We start from the raw sequence: 17,755 nt of genomic DNA on the forward strand, positions 1-17,755 counted from the left end.
AAAGTCGCATGGTGATTATCAATTGAGGAATGGCTAAATAAATTGTGGCCTGTGTGTGTGTGTGAATGAGAAAATCATTGTCTCACCAGAAAGGAAAAATGGGAGAGATTCAGACACATACGGAGAACTTGTATGAACTTAGGCAAAGTGAAGTAAGTAGAACCTGGGAAACAACTGATTCGATGACTTCTTTAATGTAGAGGAAGCCAAATGAAAGCAACTCTGACCAACCGAGTTAATCAGGATGACCCTAAAAGGCTGACACTGAAACATGTCTCCCACTGAAGCTTGGATCATAGAAATCTTCCAATACTTTTCATTTCCCCCATTTTCATAATCTCTTATGTTCATGTCCCCACAACTTGTTTAACTATTTTCCTCAATCAGTGGCAACAAAGTGATGGCCCAGACTTTTCAGATATGGCCAACAGATGGATTTGGTTTCCATGAATAAGCTAGATGCTACAAAGGAGGGATATCATCTGTGCTGAGAGGATGGGCAATTTGGGGGGATGGTGATACCAATACTTCAATAAAGGAAAACCACCATCTACAACTCATTAACAATTAACAACAGAGAAAAGGAAGTTCAAAGGAAGACAGACAAGCATAACCATTGTTAGAACTTCCACATTAAATATGAAATATGAAAATATAAAAGATAAATAACTGTTCATGATGCATACAGCTCTCTTGATATATTAAAATGTTTGTATTTATTGATGATTGTTAAATTTAGTTTTTAAAAAACAGGGCATCATGGGGTGGGTTGTGACAAAATCTTGAGGGCACTCTAGAAATGTGAGTCATTTTCTTCCAGAGACAGAGAACAGGATGACTCCCAGGTGCCTGCTTCCCTTTTTCTCATTCGTATCACCTGAAAACCCCCAAGGATACTGCCCCAAAGTGGACTCTAGCCAGACACATAGTCTCAGTTCTGAATCAAAAGCCAGCCCTGATCAATTGATAAATGCTTTAACTGCTGTGTATTTACACTGTTTGCATTGGAATACACCTTGTATAACTACCTTGTAGATATCTGTAGGTATATCTAAATAATGCCGTTTCCTTCAGTTGAATGTACTAGGCTCCTCAAAGGCAAATCCTTTTATTTTTGCCTCTATGTCTAGCATCCCGCATAGTGTCTTGTACAGAGCAAGTGCGTAATAAATGCTTACTGGACAAATAAGTACTTAACAAATGCTTGTGGGACAAATGAATTAATAAATCTTGGCTAAACAGAATCAAATTGAAAACCACTTTCCCGCTCAAACTCTTTACTCACTTGTCTGGCTTTCCAGGGAGCAGGAGACGGAGACGACACTTATTAGCAGAATGGATTTCCTCTTCCTTCACCCTCATCAGCCTTTGTAAGGCAAGGCACCAGTCTTGAGCCACTGTCATGTTCAAATTCTGTGTGGAAAGGGTACATAGAAGTTACCTAGTTGGGGTTGATTAGGTGAGTGTCTAACCTGTCAGTTTTCGTAAAGGCAACCATAGTCACATCCCATCCTGGATCCTCCCACAGTGGAGGAAAGTGGGAAGGAAGGGAATCATAGGAGTTTCCACTTTCAACAGGACAACCTAGCACTAAGTTGATCCTTGACTTTACTATATAGTTCAAGTAGCCCTTAAACCTTTTCCACTTGTGACCTCTTTTCACCTGAGGAATTTTTATTGGGTATACAGGGCATACAAGACAGGCAGACCTCAGGTATATAGATATATAAAATCTATAAAATAGACATATAAATCAAACATTTACTAATAATAAATAATAATTTCACAACTCTTACATTCAGTTATGAAATCCCATATGGGGATCTTTAAACTTTCACCTGAGGAATTTTTATTGGATATACAGGGCATATAAGATAGACAGACCTCAGGTATATAGATATATATTATATATATAATAGGCATATAAATCAAAGATTTACTGATAATAAATCATAATTTCACAACCCCCACATTTAGTTATGAGACCCGATATGAGCTCATGAGCCACAGTTTCAGAAGCCGGGTTATAAAGGAGAAGGTGAAGTTAAGGAATTCTGGCTGGGATAGAATGAAAGAGGAACCTAAGTCTCCAGAGCAAAAGTTAAGATTCCTCCAAGTTAAAGAGGGATTTTGTGATTGGCCCAGTTCCAAGGACATTATTGATAAGATACCGCTTGCTGGGAGGGAAGGTCTCTGACACAGCTCTCTTCACTCTAAGACTACCTTCCATTTACAATGTGGATATGTACCTACTTGGCATGTTGTCTCCCCATTAAAAAGTGAGATCATTGAAGAAAGAGACCATGTACTGATGCATATATACTGTGAAAAAAAAATTCTAAATAAAAAAAAAAAAAAGAAAGAGACCATGGTTTTGCTTTTGTTTTTTGTTTTTTTTGTTTTTTGCATTACCAGCACTTAGCATTATGCTTTGCACTCAGTAGAGTTTAATAAATGCTAACTGACTAAGAGACTGACTTCCTGGCAGCTAGGGGGTACAGCAGATGGAATACAGGGCTTGGAGTAAGGGAGACCTGAGCTGACTCTATGCACTCAAATGCCAGCTGTGGCTAGTCATTTCAGTTCATCATCTTCATTTACAAAAAAAGAAAAAAAGAGGATAATAAGAGAGTAGCAGGCAGTTGTTAGGAGAATGAATGAGATAAAATATGGAAAATGCAATAGAAATGGTACATGGTGAAGATGATGATGATAATGATGATTATGACCAGTACTGCCCCAGCCAGAGCGATGTTCCAAGAACAGACCACATAAAGGAAAGATCACTTTTGTCTGGTCTGGTTCAACACAATCAATACCTTGACTTATCATGGAAGCTTCACCTCAAATTTCCAGGTGGCTGTGAGGTTATTTATCACAGCAGACAGCCCCGGGATATCTCCAAGAGAATGGACACACAGCTCCTAAACCACTGACAGAAATAGTTCCCATTGATAAGCCAGGATAAGGGGCACTGTCTGATAATTGGGACCTTGGAATGTTGCCCAAGGTGCTCAGTACCTGATAGGTGCCATGAAGAGTGCTGATAAGCAGGGTGATCTGTTCAACCACAGCCAGGTCCTTCTGCAAATCCTGCAGCTCCTGGAAGAGGCGAGGGGGCCCGAGGTACACCTTGTCTGGGAAAGAGAAGACAGATAACTCAGACAAAGGCTAAGATTACGAGGGTAAAAAAAAAAAAAAAAAAAAGCAAAATAATTCACTTCTTCCCATTGCACAGGTAGAAGGTCATACAAATGAGGATGAACAAGCTGCTGAACAACAGCAGGATAGCAGACAGCCCAAAGTGTGTCTGTATTCTTTGACCAGAGAACTACTAATGTGGCTTTCCCAGAGGCACTTTGGGTGAGGGCAAAATGAAGGAAAGACGTGTAGGGGTCATCCCTAAGGTGTAGGCAGTCTGTGGAAGCCATTAAGTTTGCTAGGCTACAGATTATTAGCACTGCCTCAGGAGTCTAAAGCACACTGTCCCAATAGTGCCCCTGCCACTAATATGGCATATGTGCCCAAATGGGTGACTCTGGGATCATCATTTCTCTCAGCTCAAGCTTCCTCGACTAAAAAGTGATTTGTAAAATGGGAATCATAAAGCATGGATGAAATCATCATTGTGGAGGTAATCTAGTCCAACCTCCTTATTTTACACATGAAGAACCTGAGCTCCACATGCAGAAAGTTACCTGATCACCTTGAAAAAAATCATAAATAGCAGAGACAGGATTCAAATCCAGGTCTTTGAAGTCCAAATCCAATGCTTGCTCCCCTGTCCTATTTCCCTGAAGAAGCTAGTGTGGTATAGGGACAAGAGCTCTAAGAGTTCTAAGACTCTGGATTCAAATCCTACCTCTGACACAAAGTACGTATATGATCTCAGGGCAAATCACTAAGCTTTGCTGTGTCTCAGTTTCCTGTTCTATATAATGAAGACTTCGACTAGACCAGGGCTTCTTAAACTTTTTCCATTGATCACTCCTTTTTGATAGAGAATTTTTTACACAACCTAAGGCATATAGTTATACAAATCAAACATTTATTGATGATAAATCATAATATCACGATGACCAGATACAATTATGAGATCTCATATGGGGGCTACAATTCAAAATTTAAAAATCTTTGAACTAGATGGCCGTCAAGTTCTCTTCTAAAGCAGTCAGGTGGCGCAACGGGTAGAGTCCCAGAGCTGGAGTCAGGAAGGCCTGAGTGTCCCAAGACACTTATTGTGTGACCCTGGGCAATTCACTTAAGCTTGCTTAGCTCAATTCCCTCATCTGTAAAATCAGCTGGAGAAAGGGTGGCTAGGTGGTGCAGTGGGTAGAGCCCCAGCCCTGAAGTCAGGAGGACCCGAGTTCAAATCTGATCTCAGACACTTAACACTTCCTAGCTGTGTCACCCTGGGCAAGTCACTTAACCCCAAGTGCTTCAGCAAATAAATTAATTAATAAAAATAAATAAATAATGCAAATTTTAAAATTAATAAAATTAATAAAAATAAGCTAGAAAAAGAAACGGCAAACCACTCCAACATCTTTGCCAGGAAAACTTCAAATACTCACATGCAACTTAAAATATCTAAAACTCGGGGCAGCTAGGTGGCGCAGTGGATAGAGCACCAGCCTTGAATTCAGGAGGCCCCGAATTCAAATGTGATCTCAGACACTTAACACTTCCTAGCTGTGTGACCCTGGGCAAGTCACATAACCCCAGCCTCAGGGGGGAAAAAAAAATCTTAAAAAAATATATATATATCTAAAACTCCAAATACTCACACATAACTTAAAACATTTAAAGAACTAGCTATAAATGGAAAGATTCAAAGGAGTAATGTTTATGAAAGCATGACATACTGAACACATGTAAGAGATTACGTACATATGTAAATAATCATGTTTGTGTATACATATGTATATAATCATGTTGGTTGTTACATGCGTGTGTATATAATCGTGTTTGTGTATAGAAATATAATTTGGCCAAAGTTTTCGAGTTTTTTATTAGAGTAATTTTCTAGTATGAAAAGAACCTCCACTAATACAGATCTGCCACTCTTCCAGAACTGAAACGCTTAGAGAGTTGACTGATAGGCTGTCATTCAAGGTCACGCAGCCAGTTTGGGTCAGAGGATCACTTTCTCTCCAAATATTAGACATCATCTTCATCATCCTCTCAAACCTAGCTTGCTCCACTGCCTGCTTCCAGGGAGATCCTGGAGGGAGGTTTTCCCGTATAAGAGAAAAGGGCTGCGATTGAGAGTGGGGAGAGGCGATTCCCATGTGGATGAAGCAAGTATTCAGGGAGACAGGCTGCTAGAAGGAAGGCCGCTAATGAGCAGCACCCAAGTTGGGGGGAAAACTGATGGGCCAGGGCCCTTCTTTGAAGGGAGGCATTTGATAGAGAGGAGAAAGAAAGGGAGGGAGAAAGGAGGAGGAGACCCTCCGAAGCAACTTCTTTGAAGAGAGAAGCATAAAACGGAGCCTGAGCATGGTGTACCCTATTGATCCAGTTGCTCTGTTAAATGAAAGAGGAGCCAGGAAGAGAGGAATTTCCCAAAGGGGCCCAAACAGCCTCATGCCCGTTCCAGGCAGCTTCTACTGAGAAGTGCTCCAGAATAGCTCCGTCTAGGGCAGGCAGAGAGAGGCGACCCTCACCAACTGCTCCCCCCCAGACCTAGCCCTCTCCCCAGTGGAAAGGCCAGAGTATATCCCCCTCTTCTGTCTGAGGATGGGGTAGTACTAGGGTGAGCACCCCACCACAGACTCCAAGGATCTTCCTTGGAGATGACACCCATCACATCATCTGAGAGCCCTGTGCTTAGTGGGGTCTACCTAGGAGAAGTAGAAAAAGCTCTAGGAAAAGGCTTCAGAATCCTGGGTCTATTGTGAATTACATTATATACAAGTGATGTGGAGAGACCCAGAAAGTGGTGAATGGAAGGGACCAGATAGGTTAACTGCTTGGGGGAGAGGGTTTGTTTGTATTCTGGGATAAGTCCTGAAAAAATATACACATTCTATACTAACGCACAAATTAATGTATGCTGTGAGACCATCCCAGAATGGCAAATTTTATTGACCATAGCTCCAAATTTCACACACGGGTCTCCATTAAAGATAACCTGGCTACTACATAATTGGCGGTGGATTGTTGAAGAAAAAGTTTCTAAGGTTCCTCTTAAAGGACCAACAATATTTACAGACGCCTCCAAAGAAAATATTTGTGCTGTATACTCTCATGATTTAACCATAAAGAGAGTAGTCAGGACTCCTTTTCAGTCCACTCAGCAGAATGAGTTATTTGCTATCATGCTAGCTCTTACTTATTACCCAGGAGACATAAATATAATTACTGATTCAGCCTATTCAGTAGGTGTAGTACAAAGAATTACCACAGCCCAAATAAAATTTACAGGCTCTAATATTTAGCAGCTCTTTAAGGAAATTCAAGAGCAAGTGAGAAAGCATCCAGGTAAGATTTATATCTTGCATGTCCACTCACATAGTGGACTTCCAGGTCCTATTTTTGATGGAAAATCAAAGGCAGATAGCCTTTTAACTATGTTAGCCAGTACTCCTTTATTTCAGGAAGCACAAGAATCTCATTCTAAATATCATTAGGCTGCTCAAGCTTTACGTTTACAATTTGGAATAACAAGAGAGGAAGCTAGGAGCATAGTAAAAAGCTGTACAGCTTGCCTTCCTTTCCACGCTCCTACACTTCCTCCAGGGAAGAATCCTCGTGGTTTGAGACCCAGTGAAATCTGACAAATGGATGTTACCCACTATAAATTTTTTGTCATCTGTCTTTTATCTATGTGGTGGTAGATACCTTTTCAGGATTCACTTTTGCAGTGCCAATGTCAAAAGAGAAAGCCCGAGTGGACACTGAATTCCTTATCCAAGTATTTGCAATTATGGGTGTGCCACAAGAAATAAAAACAGATAATGGACCTGCATATAGTTCTAAACATTTTGCACATTTTTGTGCGCAGTATAAGATTTTACACACGACTGGAATACCCTTTAATCCTCAAGGGCAGACAATAGTAGAGAGAAGAAACAGAAGCATTAAGACACTCCTCCAAAAACAAAAGAAAGGGGGAGCCACAGGTAACCCTAGAAAATTTCTAAATTTAATTCTCTATACCATTAATTTTCTAATTTTTGACAGAGCTGCACTGGCTCCAGCAGACAGGTTTTATAACCCACCGGAAGGGCAGTGTCCAGTGCGAGCAGCTCCACTGTCCTTAGATAATTGCCAGGTGATGTGGAGAGACCCAGAAAGTGGTGAATAGAAGGGACCAGATAGGTTAACTGCCTGGGGGAGAGGGTTTGCTTGTATTTCTTCAGATGGAGAAGGAATCAGATGGGTGCCAATGAGTCGTATTTGCCTTGTCCATCAGAGAGAGACAGAAAAAGAGAAAGACCTCAAAACAAAGGAGAAAATCTAAGAAACATCTGACACTGAAAGTGCATGGCTAATAAGAAGACTGTTAAAGAACTTTAAAACCAGCAGGAATCATTGGATTTCCTAATACAAGATGAGACTAATGGACAATGGACTTATGGACATTTATAAATTCTCAATTTATGATTATTTGATCATGTTATTTGTTACATACTTCTAGCATGTATTATGTTACTATGTTACACTATGTTACTATGTGTTTATGTAATCTATGTAATTATGTATAATGCCTCCCCTATTGATGGATTTATGTTTCAAGGTCATGACCACCCTATGTTCTAAATCAAAAGAAAGGGGGAGATGTTAGGTTCTTACTAAGTGCTAATGAGATAATGAGATATTAGGTTCTTACTAGGTACTAAGTCGGTACTTAACAATTCTCTAGTTCCAGCCTTTACTGGGAGTTTTACCCCTTTGAACTTCTGGGGAGGAGCTTGCATGCTTAGGAGGAGCAAGTTCATTGGTTGAAGTATTTTTTTCCCAGAAGCCCCTGAGTTATTCCACGCCCATTCTCTGGGAGGATAAAAGAAACAACATTGAGCAAGGGGGAGGAGTCTCTACTCTAGGTTAGAGTTGGCGGCTCTCTACAGGAAGAAGATTGAGTTGAGATAGCAGATCTCCTCCCAGAGAGCGATTGGCAGTTTCTGGAGACAACAGAACAATACACATAGGTAAAGCATTTTCCTTCTCTGACCCTCAGTTTACTCCTCTGGAAAATGGGGATGATCATTACTGCCCTGAGTAGCTTAAAAGGGGCTGCTATTAGGATCAATGGAGAGAAAGTTCCCATGTAGAGGATCACATTCCAAGTTTTAATGATTCTATTAGGGGAGAGGCTATGGAATTTTTTAAAAATAGGTACTGATAGAAGGAACTTAGTAATAAAATTCCTTTTCCAGTGCAGGCTGGCATCTGCTCTTCCCCTTCTCATCTGAGTTGCCCAGGAAAGGTAAAGGGATTTATTCGGGATCACACAGTCAACATGTGTCAGGGGAAAGAATTTCCCCCAACTCTGGGACCAGCTCTCTATTCACTCTGCCATAAAGTGACAAAGGGGATTTTACTTTGTACCTTCCCTCTTCCCCCTTCGAAAAAATCATAGGGCTGGTGAGCTGAGTATTTACCGAGACTCTTTCAATCATTTATTGTTCTCACAGGGCAATTGTGAGGATAATAATAAAAATTATAATATTAAACACAGCTGCTCACAGCTCTACAGATAATCATTAACAGACATATAACACAATGGCTCCCAAAGCCTTTTCCACATATTATTTCATTTGATCCTTAGACAAGTTTGTGAAGTAGAGATTATTATTATTACTCCCATTTTACAGATGAGGAAACTGAGGCTGAGGATAATGAAGGCTAAGATATGAAGCAGGATTCAAATTCAGGTCTTCCAGACCTCCAAGTGCAAAACTCTACTCATTGATCCACCCAACTGCAGGAAAGACAAGGTTGGGTGGTGGGTAAAGAGCTGGCCTTCAGCGCAGTTATAAAAATCATAACAACTCACATTCTTGAAGCATTTGACAATTAACAGAACAAGGTCATTGCCAAGAACCCCAGAAGAAGGGATTGCAAGTATTATAATCAATTCAACAAACACACATTAAGCACCTACTATGTGTCACACTCAGTCTATGCTCCTCACTGGGGGTTAAAGCTACACTTAAAGAGTTTCTGTCCCCAAAGAGCTCCTGTTCTCTGAGGGACCAAATGTGAAAAGGTACAACATATAACCAGGTTTCTATTTAATCTATAGGCAACAGAGAGATAATAGCTTGAGGTTTGGAGGAGGGAATTTACAGCTCAGAAGCAACAATGTGGCAGCTTCAGAGCACAGTCTGGAGAAGAGAAAGAAGGGACATGAGAAGACCAATCAGGAGGCCGTAGGGCGGTCCACAGGAACGACGATGGACCAAGGAGACCCTAACAAGAAGTTCCCGGACAGAATCAACAAAGTGAGATCAGAGGCTGCAGAAAGTGAGTTTTATACTGAGACAAAATGCTGCAAAGACAAACAGCGGTGAAAGACAAAAGAACTTTGGCCACCAAAATGACCAGCGCTATCCTGGATAACTAGTAAAGACAATGCCAGCTACCTCTGAAATGGACTCACAATGGAGACATGATGGACTCAGGAGGCAGAAGGAAATGCACATTTTTGGACATGGCCAACATGGGTTTTGCTTGACTGGGAAAATTTGCTACCAGGTTTTAGTTTTTCTTTTCTTTTTTTCAATTAAGTCAATGAAAATGAGGGGCAGCTGGATGGCATAGTGGCTAGAGCCAGGTCCAAAGTCAGAATAATCTGAGTTCGAATCCAGTCTCAAACACTTAGTAGGTGTGTGACCCTGGGCAAGTCACTTCACTCTGCCTCGGTTTCCTCATCTGTAAAATAAGATGAGGAAGGAAATGGCAAACCCCTCTAGTATCTTTGCCAAGAAAACTCCAAATGCAGTCGTGAACAATTGGACACAACTGAAATGACCAAACACCACCAACAAATGAAAATAAAAATTTGCTTATTTTTTGAAACTCAACTTATTTAAAAAAAAGAAAAAAAAGAAATGACCTGATTGCACATATATAAAATATTTGAAATTGCTTACTATCTTAGGGAAAAGGAAAGAGAGGAATGGAAGGAAAAAATTGGAATTCAAAATTTCATTTAAAAATGAATGTTAAACATTGTTTTTATGTATAATTGGAAAAAAATTAAATATTTAAAAGGAAAAATAGACATGACAACTGATGTGATATAGAGCTGAGAAGGAGGGGAAAATCCAAGATAACTCTGAGGCTATACGTCTGGGAGATGGGGATAATGGTGTCAGCTTTGACACTGAGAAGTTTAGAAGCGAAGCAGGTTTAAGGCGAAAGATGAGGAATTCAGTTTGATGAGTTCCCATAGCATGAGTCTGAGGCACTATTAGAACGTTCAGGTGAAAGATTAGTAGGCAGATGCTAAAATTGAATCCAGCAGAAAGATTTGGTTGGAGATTTTATTTCTATACTATTAGATATGTGTGTATGTGTCTATATAATTATGTATGCATATATAATAATAATATAGACATTTATATGAGGAACAGAGGTGGGAAGGAAGGAAGGAGGGAAGGAGAAAGACAGAGAGACACAGACAGAGGGAGAAAGAAAAGGGAAAGAGAGAGGGGGTGGGGGAAGGGAAGGGAAGGGAAGGGAAGGGAAGGGAAGGAAAAGAAAGGGAAAGGAAGGAAGGAAGGAAGAAAGGAAGGAAGGAAGGAAGGAAGGAAGGAAGGAAGGAAGGAAGGAAGGAAGGAAGGAAGGAAGGAAGGAAGGAAGGAAGGAAGGAAGGAAGGAAGGAAGGAAGGAAGGAAGGAAGGAAGGAAGGAAGGGAAAGGAAGGAAGGAGAAGGAAGGGAGAAAGGAAGGGAGGAAGGAAGGGAGGAAGGAAGGGAGGAAGGAAGGGAGGAAGGAAGGAAGGAAGGAAGGAAGGAAGGAAGGAAGGAAGGAAGGAAGGAAGGAAGGAAGGAAGGAAGGGAGGGAGGGAGGGAGGGAGGGAGGGAGGGAGGGAGGGAGGGAGGAAGGAAGGAAGGAAGGAAGGGAGGAAGGGAGGAAGGAAGGAAGGAAGGAAGGAGGCCCTAAAAGCATGTCTCAGGGACCCCTGTATAAGCAGTGGGGCAGATAGATGATGATCTAAGCAAAGGGAATTAAGCTGTCAGAAAGCCGGGTTCGCAACACGAAGAGAAGGTCAGAACTAAGAAAAGGTGGGAAATGGTGAGGGCTAGCTTTGCCGACCAATAGGCCACAATAGCCCTAGAGATGACCAGGAGCCCCGAGCCCCCCACTTGGGCCTAACCCACAGAGCTGAGCCTGCGTTCCCGTCAGGACCTCTGTCCTCTTCATTACTCAGTGCATGAAGCTCCGGAAACTCGGGGGAGAGCGGGGACCCTAAAGTTGGGCTGGGGAGAAAGAGACATGAGGCACTCACTGTGGGCCTGGCTGGCTGGGGAAGACTTCTTGGAGCCGGCATTCTGAATGACGACGTTGTCCTTGTCGTAGGTGCCGCCCTCCTGGCCCACTTCCATCACTTGCACCTGGGGAAGGGCTGTGTTCCACTTCACCACGTATTTCGGGCCCAGGGGGACCAGGCTGCTGATCTCCAGCTGGCCCCTGTGGAAGGAAGGGGAGGGTCACAGAGGGCAGCCAGCCCCGCCTTTGAGCATCGCCCCCTACGCCTCTGCAGCTCTGTCACACACCATGCAGCCCCCACACCAAGATTCAGCTCAGTCAGAAGCACCAGGCAAGGCCAGCCCCGGGTCCCAGCCCTAGAACCACACAAACCCCTCATGGAGCACCAGGCCCCAGGCCCACCTACCTGTGGTTGACAGGCCTGAGAAAGACAAAAAGGATGGAAAGTCATCATGAGTGCGGATTTCTCCCGTAGCTAAGAACTGCCCTGGGGGGTGCAAGGCGGGCAGAAAATCCATTCTTATTCCCCACCAGGATTAATCCTAGTCCCTGCTAGAAGAACTTCAGACACACCCATCCATTCCTACAGAGACTTTCCTCTTGTGGTGATTTCTTCCCTCCTAGTTCTGGGGTTCTCGCCCATGGCAGGGACCTGGTCCCAGGTAGCCATGGGTCTCCTCCAGCTATCCACAGGAAGGGTTTAATGAGGCTGTTGTCTGGATGGATGAGGGAACAATAATAACGGCAGCCAGGATTTGTACAGCATCATGAAGCCTACAGAGAGCTTGACAGATGTCAGCTCATTGTATCTGAGGAGGCAGGAGCTGTATTTGTCCCCATTTCACAGATGTGCAAGAGAACAATGTGCCAGCACAGAGTGAAGGCCTGCAGACCTTGGGTTAAAAATGACTTGACCACAATCACACACCTGGTGCTTGGGATAAGAATGTGCCTTCCCGACACAGCTCCAGCTCTTTCTCCTTTGAATCACCTGGCTGCCTTAGCTGGGAGGGGCCTTCCTATAGTCTACTGGGAGCTGCCTGTTTATTTACTTATTTGGTAATTCAACAAACCATATTAACTTTCCACTAAACATCCTGACAAGTAAGTACAAAGGTAGAAACAAAGAGCAGGTCATTCCCTCACAAGGCTTACATTCTAACAGCCCTCACAGCTCTGACCTCCCGGGTTCTAAGAGCCCTCCCAGCTCTGACCTCCTGGGTTCTAAGGTCTCTCCCAGCTCTGACATCCCGGGTTCTAAGAGCCCTCCCAGCCCTGACCTCCTGGGTTCTAAGGGCCCTCCCAGCCCTGACCTCCTGGGTTCTAAGAGCCCTCCCAGCTCTGACCTCCTGGGTTCTAAGGTCTCTCCCAGCTCTGACATCCCGGGTTCTAAGAGCCCTCCCAGCTCTGACCTCCTGGGTTCTAAGAGCCCTCCCAGCTCTGACCTCCTGGGTTCTAAGGGCCCTCCCAGCTCTGACCTCCTGGGTTCTAAGGGCCCTCCCAGCTCTGACCTCCTGGGTTCTAAGGGCCCTCCCAGCTCTGACCTCCTGGGTTCTAAGAGCCCTCCCAGCTCTGACCTCCTGGGTTCTAAGGGCCCTCCCAGCTCTGACCTCCTGGGTTCTAAGAGCCCTCCCAGCTCTGACCTCCCGGGTTCTAAGAGCCCTCCCAGCTCTGACCTCCCGGGTTCTAAGAGCCCTCCCAGCTCTGACCTCCCGGGTTCTAAGGGCCCTCCCAGCTCTGACCTCCAGGGTTCTAAGGGCCCTCCCAGCTCTGACATCCCGGGTTCTAAGGGCCCTCCCAGCTCTGACCTCCTGGGTTCTAAGAGCCCTCCCAGCTCTGACCTCCCGGGTTCTAAGGGCCCTCCCAGCTCTGACCTCCCGGGTTCTAAGAGCCCTCCCAGCTCTGACCTCCTGGGTTCTAAGGGCCCTCCCAGCTCTGACCTCCTGGGTTCTAAGGTCTCTCCCAGCTCTGACATCCCGGGTTCTAAGGTCTCTCCCAGCTCTGACATCCTGGGTTCTAAGGGCCCTCCCAGCTCTGACATCCCGGGTTCTAAGGGCCCTCCCAGCTCCAACATTTTCTGTTACAGGCTGACCTACTTCTCTCTCTCCCATCTCTCCAGTACTGTGTTTGGGGTCCCTTCTTGAGTTAGCTGAACAAATGAATGAGAAATGAATATTCATTGAGAGTGATGGCACAGGGGATCTAAAACCACAAAATCCAAAGCCCTGTAGCACCATTGAATCCTTTAGATGCTGAAATGATTCTTTATCGCACGTGACTTGTAAGAGGTTTGGGCTTCTCTGTGTTTGATGCTGGGAATGCTGGCTGTTACAAAAGTGTCACTGATAATAGGAGGAGGAGAGGGAGCAGCATGGTGTGACTGAGTAAACGGTGAATTAGGAATGAAAGGGAAAAGGTTCAAATCCTGGCTTTGGTGACCGGAGGGAGGTCCCAGCCTCTCGGTACCTCAGGCCTCTCCTCTCTGAAAGGGCCTTTTGCCCTCTAAATCCAACAAATGTATTCTGGTCCTGGGACTTCTGACCCCAAACTGGGACCCTCCTAGCCATGAACGTAATTTATAATGTTAGCGTCCAGAGGCAACACCTTTTAAGCCAGGAAAACAGGTGCTCAGATACAATCAAGAGGTTTAGTTGAGATGTACGACAGTGTCTGCAACATCAAGAAGAAATAGCATTGAAGAGGGATGACAGACAAAGAGCAAGGGAGTTTATCAACCCAAGATTTTTCTTCAAAAGCAGGACAATTATTTTTTCACAGAATTATAGAATGCTAGTTAGAAAGGACCTTAGAATAGTGAATGTCAGAGCTGGGAGGGACCTTAGAACCCAGGAGATCAAAGCTGGGAGGGCCCTTAGAACTCAGGAGGTCAGAGCTGGGAGGTAGCTTAGAACCCAGGAGATCAAAGCTGGGAGGGTCCTTAGAACGTAGGATGACAGAGCTGGGAGGGCCCTTAGAACCCAGGAGGTCAGAGCTGGGAGGGAGCTTAGAACCCAGGATGTCAGAGGTGGGAGGTAGCTTAGAACCCAGGAGATCAAAGCTGGGAGGGTCCTTAGAACCCAGGAGGTCAGAGCTGGGAGGGCCCTTAGAACCCAGGTGGTTAGAGCTGGGAGGGCCCTTAGAACCCAGGAGGTCAGAGCTGGGAGGGCCCTTAGAACCCAGGAGGTTAGAGCTGGGAGGGCCCTTAGAACCCGGGAGGTCAGAGCTGGGAGGGCCCTTAGAACCCAGGAGGTCAGAGCTGGGAGGGAGCTTAGAACCCAGGAGGTCACACAAGTCCTGCAGGTTATCTAGCCTAGGCCTTCATTTTATAGAAGAGAAACTGAGACCAGAGGGTAATGAGCTTGCCCAACATCCCAACAACAGCTAAGCAGCTGACACTAAAAGTGAAACTCTATTGCCCAGGGTTGTGACTGTGCCCAAAGCTGGGGAACTAGATGCTAGACCCACTGGGGAATTCCGTAGCATTCTTGAGGACCAGAAACTCCCTGGTCTTAGAAGAGAAAGTCTCCTTGCATCTGGATGTGGTGACAAGGGACTACAGTAGGATGCAATGGGGACTCCCCCTCATTCCCCTTCCTCACTATTATGGGGTCGAATGAGGGTTCCGCCATCACCGGGAGGAGACCCCGGACCACTTACTTGAAGTTGATGTTGGCGCACACCAGCATGTCATTGAGCAGGAAGACCTTCCGCTCTTTGGACTTGATGAGCTGCCCACGGTCCCCATAGACCGTCTCCGTCAGGGTCTCGCACAGCAGCAGCTGCCGCTGACCCGACGTCAGCAACTATAAAAGGAGAGAGGACCACAGATCTAAGTCAACAGCAGCCTTCCGCACCAGGGGGCATGGAGTGAGACACTAAGATTCACCACTGTACTTCCTAAAATGACATTTTATTTTATTTTAACTATTTTTTTTTTATTTTTGATAACAGCTTTTTTTATTTTCAAAATTTGTGCAAAGATAGTTTTCAACATTCACTCTTATAAACCCTTCTGATCCAAACTCTTCTTTCTCTCTTCCCACCCCGCCTCCCCTGGATAGCAAATGTATTTCCACCATTTATCGTGCTGCACAAGAGAAATCAGATAAAAAGGGGGGGGGGGAGGAGAGAAAGAAAACAAAAGCAAGCAAACAACGACAAAAGAGGTGAAAAGCCTATGTTGTGATCCACATTCAGTCCCCATAGTCCTCTCTCTGGATGCAGATGGCTTTATCACAAATCCATTAGAATCGCCTCAAGATTGAAAAGAGCCATGCCCATAGGATGACACCTTAAATGCTGTGTTTTCATTGGGTCTTAAACCAACAACCTTTCCAGTGTTGACTGGAGTCAAAGCCATTTCTGATGATTACTGTCTGTACCACTTAACCTCCCTGAGCCCCCGTGCTCTGATCTGTAAAATGAGAGGAAAGGGCAAGTTTGGACTAAATGGACTGTGAAATCTTGTCCAGACTTCGATCCGGGATGCTCCGGTCACACAATTACTACTCCTTGGTAACCAACTTTATTTTTAAACAGAGCCTCGCTCATCATCCGAAGGCACCAGGCCCATAACGGAATCTTTCCATTTGGGGGGGTCTGTCTAAGCTCATGCTCAGGTAAGCTTACCCTTCAAGAACCCTGGCCAGCCCTTTCAAAGAACAAAGCAACAGGAGTGTTTACATGGAGGATGGCTCTAAAGGAATCAATATTAAAGAAACCGTTTATTATGTTTAGAACATGCGAGCAGGGGAGGTAATACAGCTGTCAATCTTAACAGAATTTGGAGCCCCCATCGTTGCGATGTCAATTCTACAGGCATTGCTAATATTAAGATAAAAAGAAGAGAATTCATATTTCATCGATGTATTTAACACAAGGTTAAAAAGTTTCTTTCCAGGTAGTGAAAGAGAGGAAGCTAGCACGAGGATTCTTATTCCCATTTTACGGATGGAAAAACTGGGGCTTCAGAGACTTAGTTACACAGACACTGAGCCTGAGTTCAGATCCTTTTGTTAGCAATTAACTTCCTGTGTGCCTCAGTTTCCTCATCTATAAAATGGGAATAACAAGAACACCAACCTTGGAGGGTGGAGCCGCGAATTCCAAATCCCCCATTAGGAGAGAGCTCAGCTCAGACCGTCACTTCTCATCTGGTTGCACTGCTTTGGGACCCCCCTGATTTTTTCCTCCATGTCCCTAGGTGAAGGAACCCCTTCTTCACTCCTGATTTTTAACTTTCCTGTTTCCCTCCATTAAAGTCTAAGCTCCTTGGGAGCAGGAAGTGTTTGGTTTTTTGTTTTGTTTCATTTTTTCCATATTTATATCCCTCGCACAGTGCTTGACACATAGTAGCTTTTAGTAAATGTTTAATAACTAACTGACAAACTTGTGAGGATCAGATCAGAAAAAAAAAGTATTTTGCAAACCTTAAAATAGTACATAAAAGTATGACCTGTGGTAGCTGTGGGTTTTTAATTATTATTATTTGAAGAGGTATGGAAGGCCCTGCTTGGGGAGGTCCTGAGTCCCCCTCCCTCAAAGTCTTCACGGAAAAGCTCCCTGGGAGGGGACTTGGCCCAAGCGTGGATTCAAGTCCAGGATATTCTTCGTGTCCCTCCCAGCTTGGACATTTGTGAGTCCCTTTTGAGGGTCCCAAAGAAAGTCCCTTGGGCTCTTGGCAGCCCCGCTTCCCCCTGGGCTGCTCCCCAGGAAAAAACCCAAATTCAAACAGGATATTTCACAAACATTCCTCTCCGAGGTCCTGAATGGACGCATTGTGAAACAGCTCTGTTTCCAGCTCCACCCAGTTTCATTTCTCCAAACCAGGGAAGGACCCACAAGAGAATGCCAGGCCCCAACACAAATTCTTACAGCCCCGGATGGAGGAGGGGATGCTCAGCTGGCATCCGCTGAGGGCCGCAGCTCCCTTCCAAAAAAGGGGACCGGGGCTTACAGTAAGAGGACGCCAGCGGGAGCGCCTGCCATGTGGAACAAAGTCTACCAGATAAATCTGTAAATCTGTACTCTCTTACAGAATGAACTTTCCCACTGCATTCACTGGGTCTTTCCACTCTCAGACACTCACTTACTAGCTCGCCTTTGTCTGCCTCAGTTTCCTCATCTGTAAAAGGGGGATAAGACAGCCCCCATCTCCCAGAGCTGCTGTGAACATCAGAGGAGATAGTACCTTGGTTCGCAGACCTTAAAGCAGCTCAGGAGTGTTAGCTCTTCAAGTCTGGTCCAGGAGAAGAGGATTCCCCCGTACACCAGGACGGACCCAGTGTTATCTGTCCCTGGCCAGAGGCAGCGGT

The 17,755-nt window shown here is 44.6% G+C and overlaps 1 protein-coding gene across 6 annotated transcripts in view; it reads right to left on the reverse strand.

The window, feature by feature from the left end:
• The window catches only part of ARHGEF10L (Rho guanine nucleotide exchange factor 10 like), a 245,485-nt gene that overhangs the window by 76,421 nt on the left and 151,309 nt on the right, over positions 1-17,755 (reverse strand). For 3 of the 6 annotated variants that reach the window (XM_074306087.1, XM_074306089.1, XM_074306092.1), the window contains 5 exons: positions 15,099-15,244; positions 11,848-11,862; positions 11,461-11,642; positions 3,022-3,137; positions 1,286-1,413 (listed from right to left, as the gene is read on the reverse strand). In XM_074306087.1, the coding sequence (XP_074162188.1) occupies positions 1,286-1,413; positions 3,022-3,137; positions 11,461-11,642; positions 11,848-11,862; positions 15,099-15,244 (587 nt within the window). The remainder of the gene's footprint in view (positions 1-1,285; positions 1,414-3,021; positions 3,138-11,460; positions 11,643-11,847; positions 11,863-15,098; positions 15,245-17,755) is intronic. The other 3 variants (XM_074306088.1, XM_074306091.1, XM_074306093.1) reach the window with 1 other exon arrangement.

The sequence above is a fragment of the Sminthopsis crassicaudata genome, chromosome 3, assembly GCF_048593235.1.
Source record: "Sminthopsis crassicaudata isolate SCR6 chromosome 3, ASM4859323v1, whole genome shotgun sequence".
NCBI classification, from domain to species: Eukaryota; Metazoa; Chordata; class Mammalia; order Dasyuromorphia; family Dasyuridae; genus Sminthopsis; species Sminthopsis crassicaudata.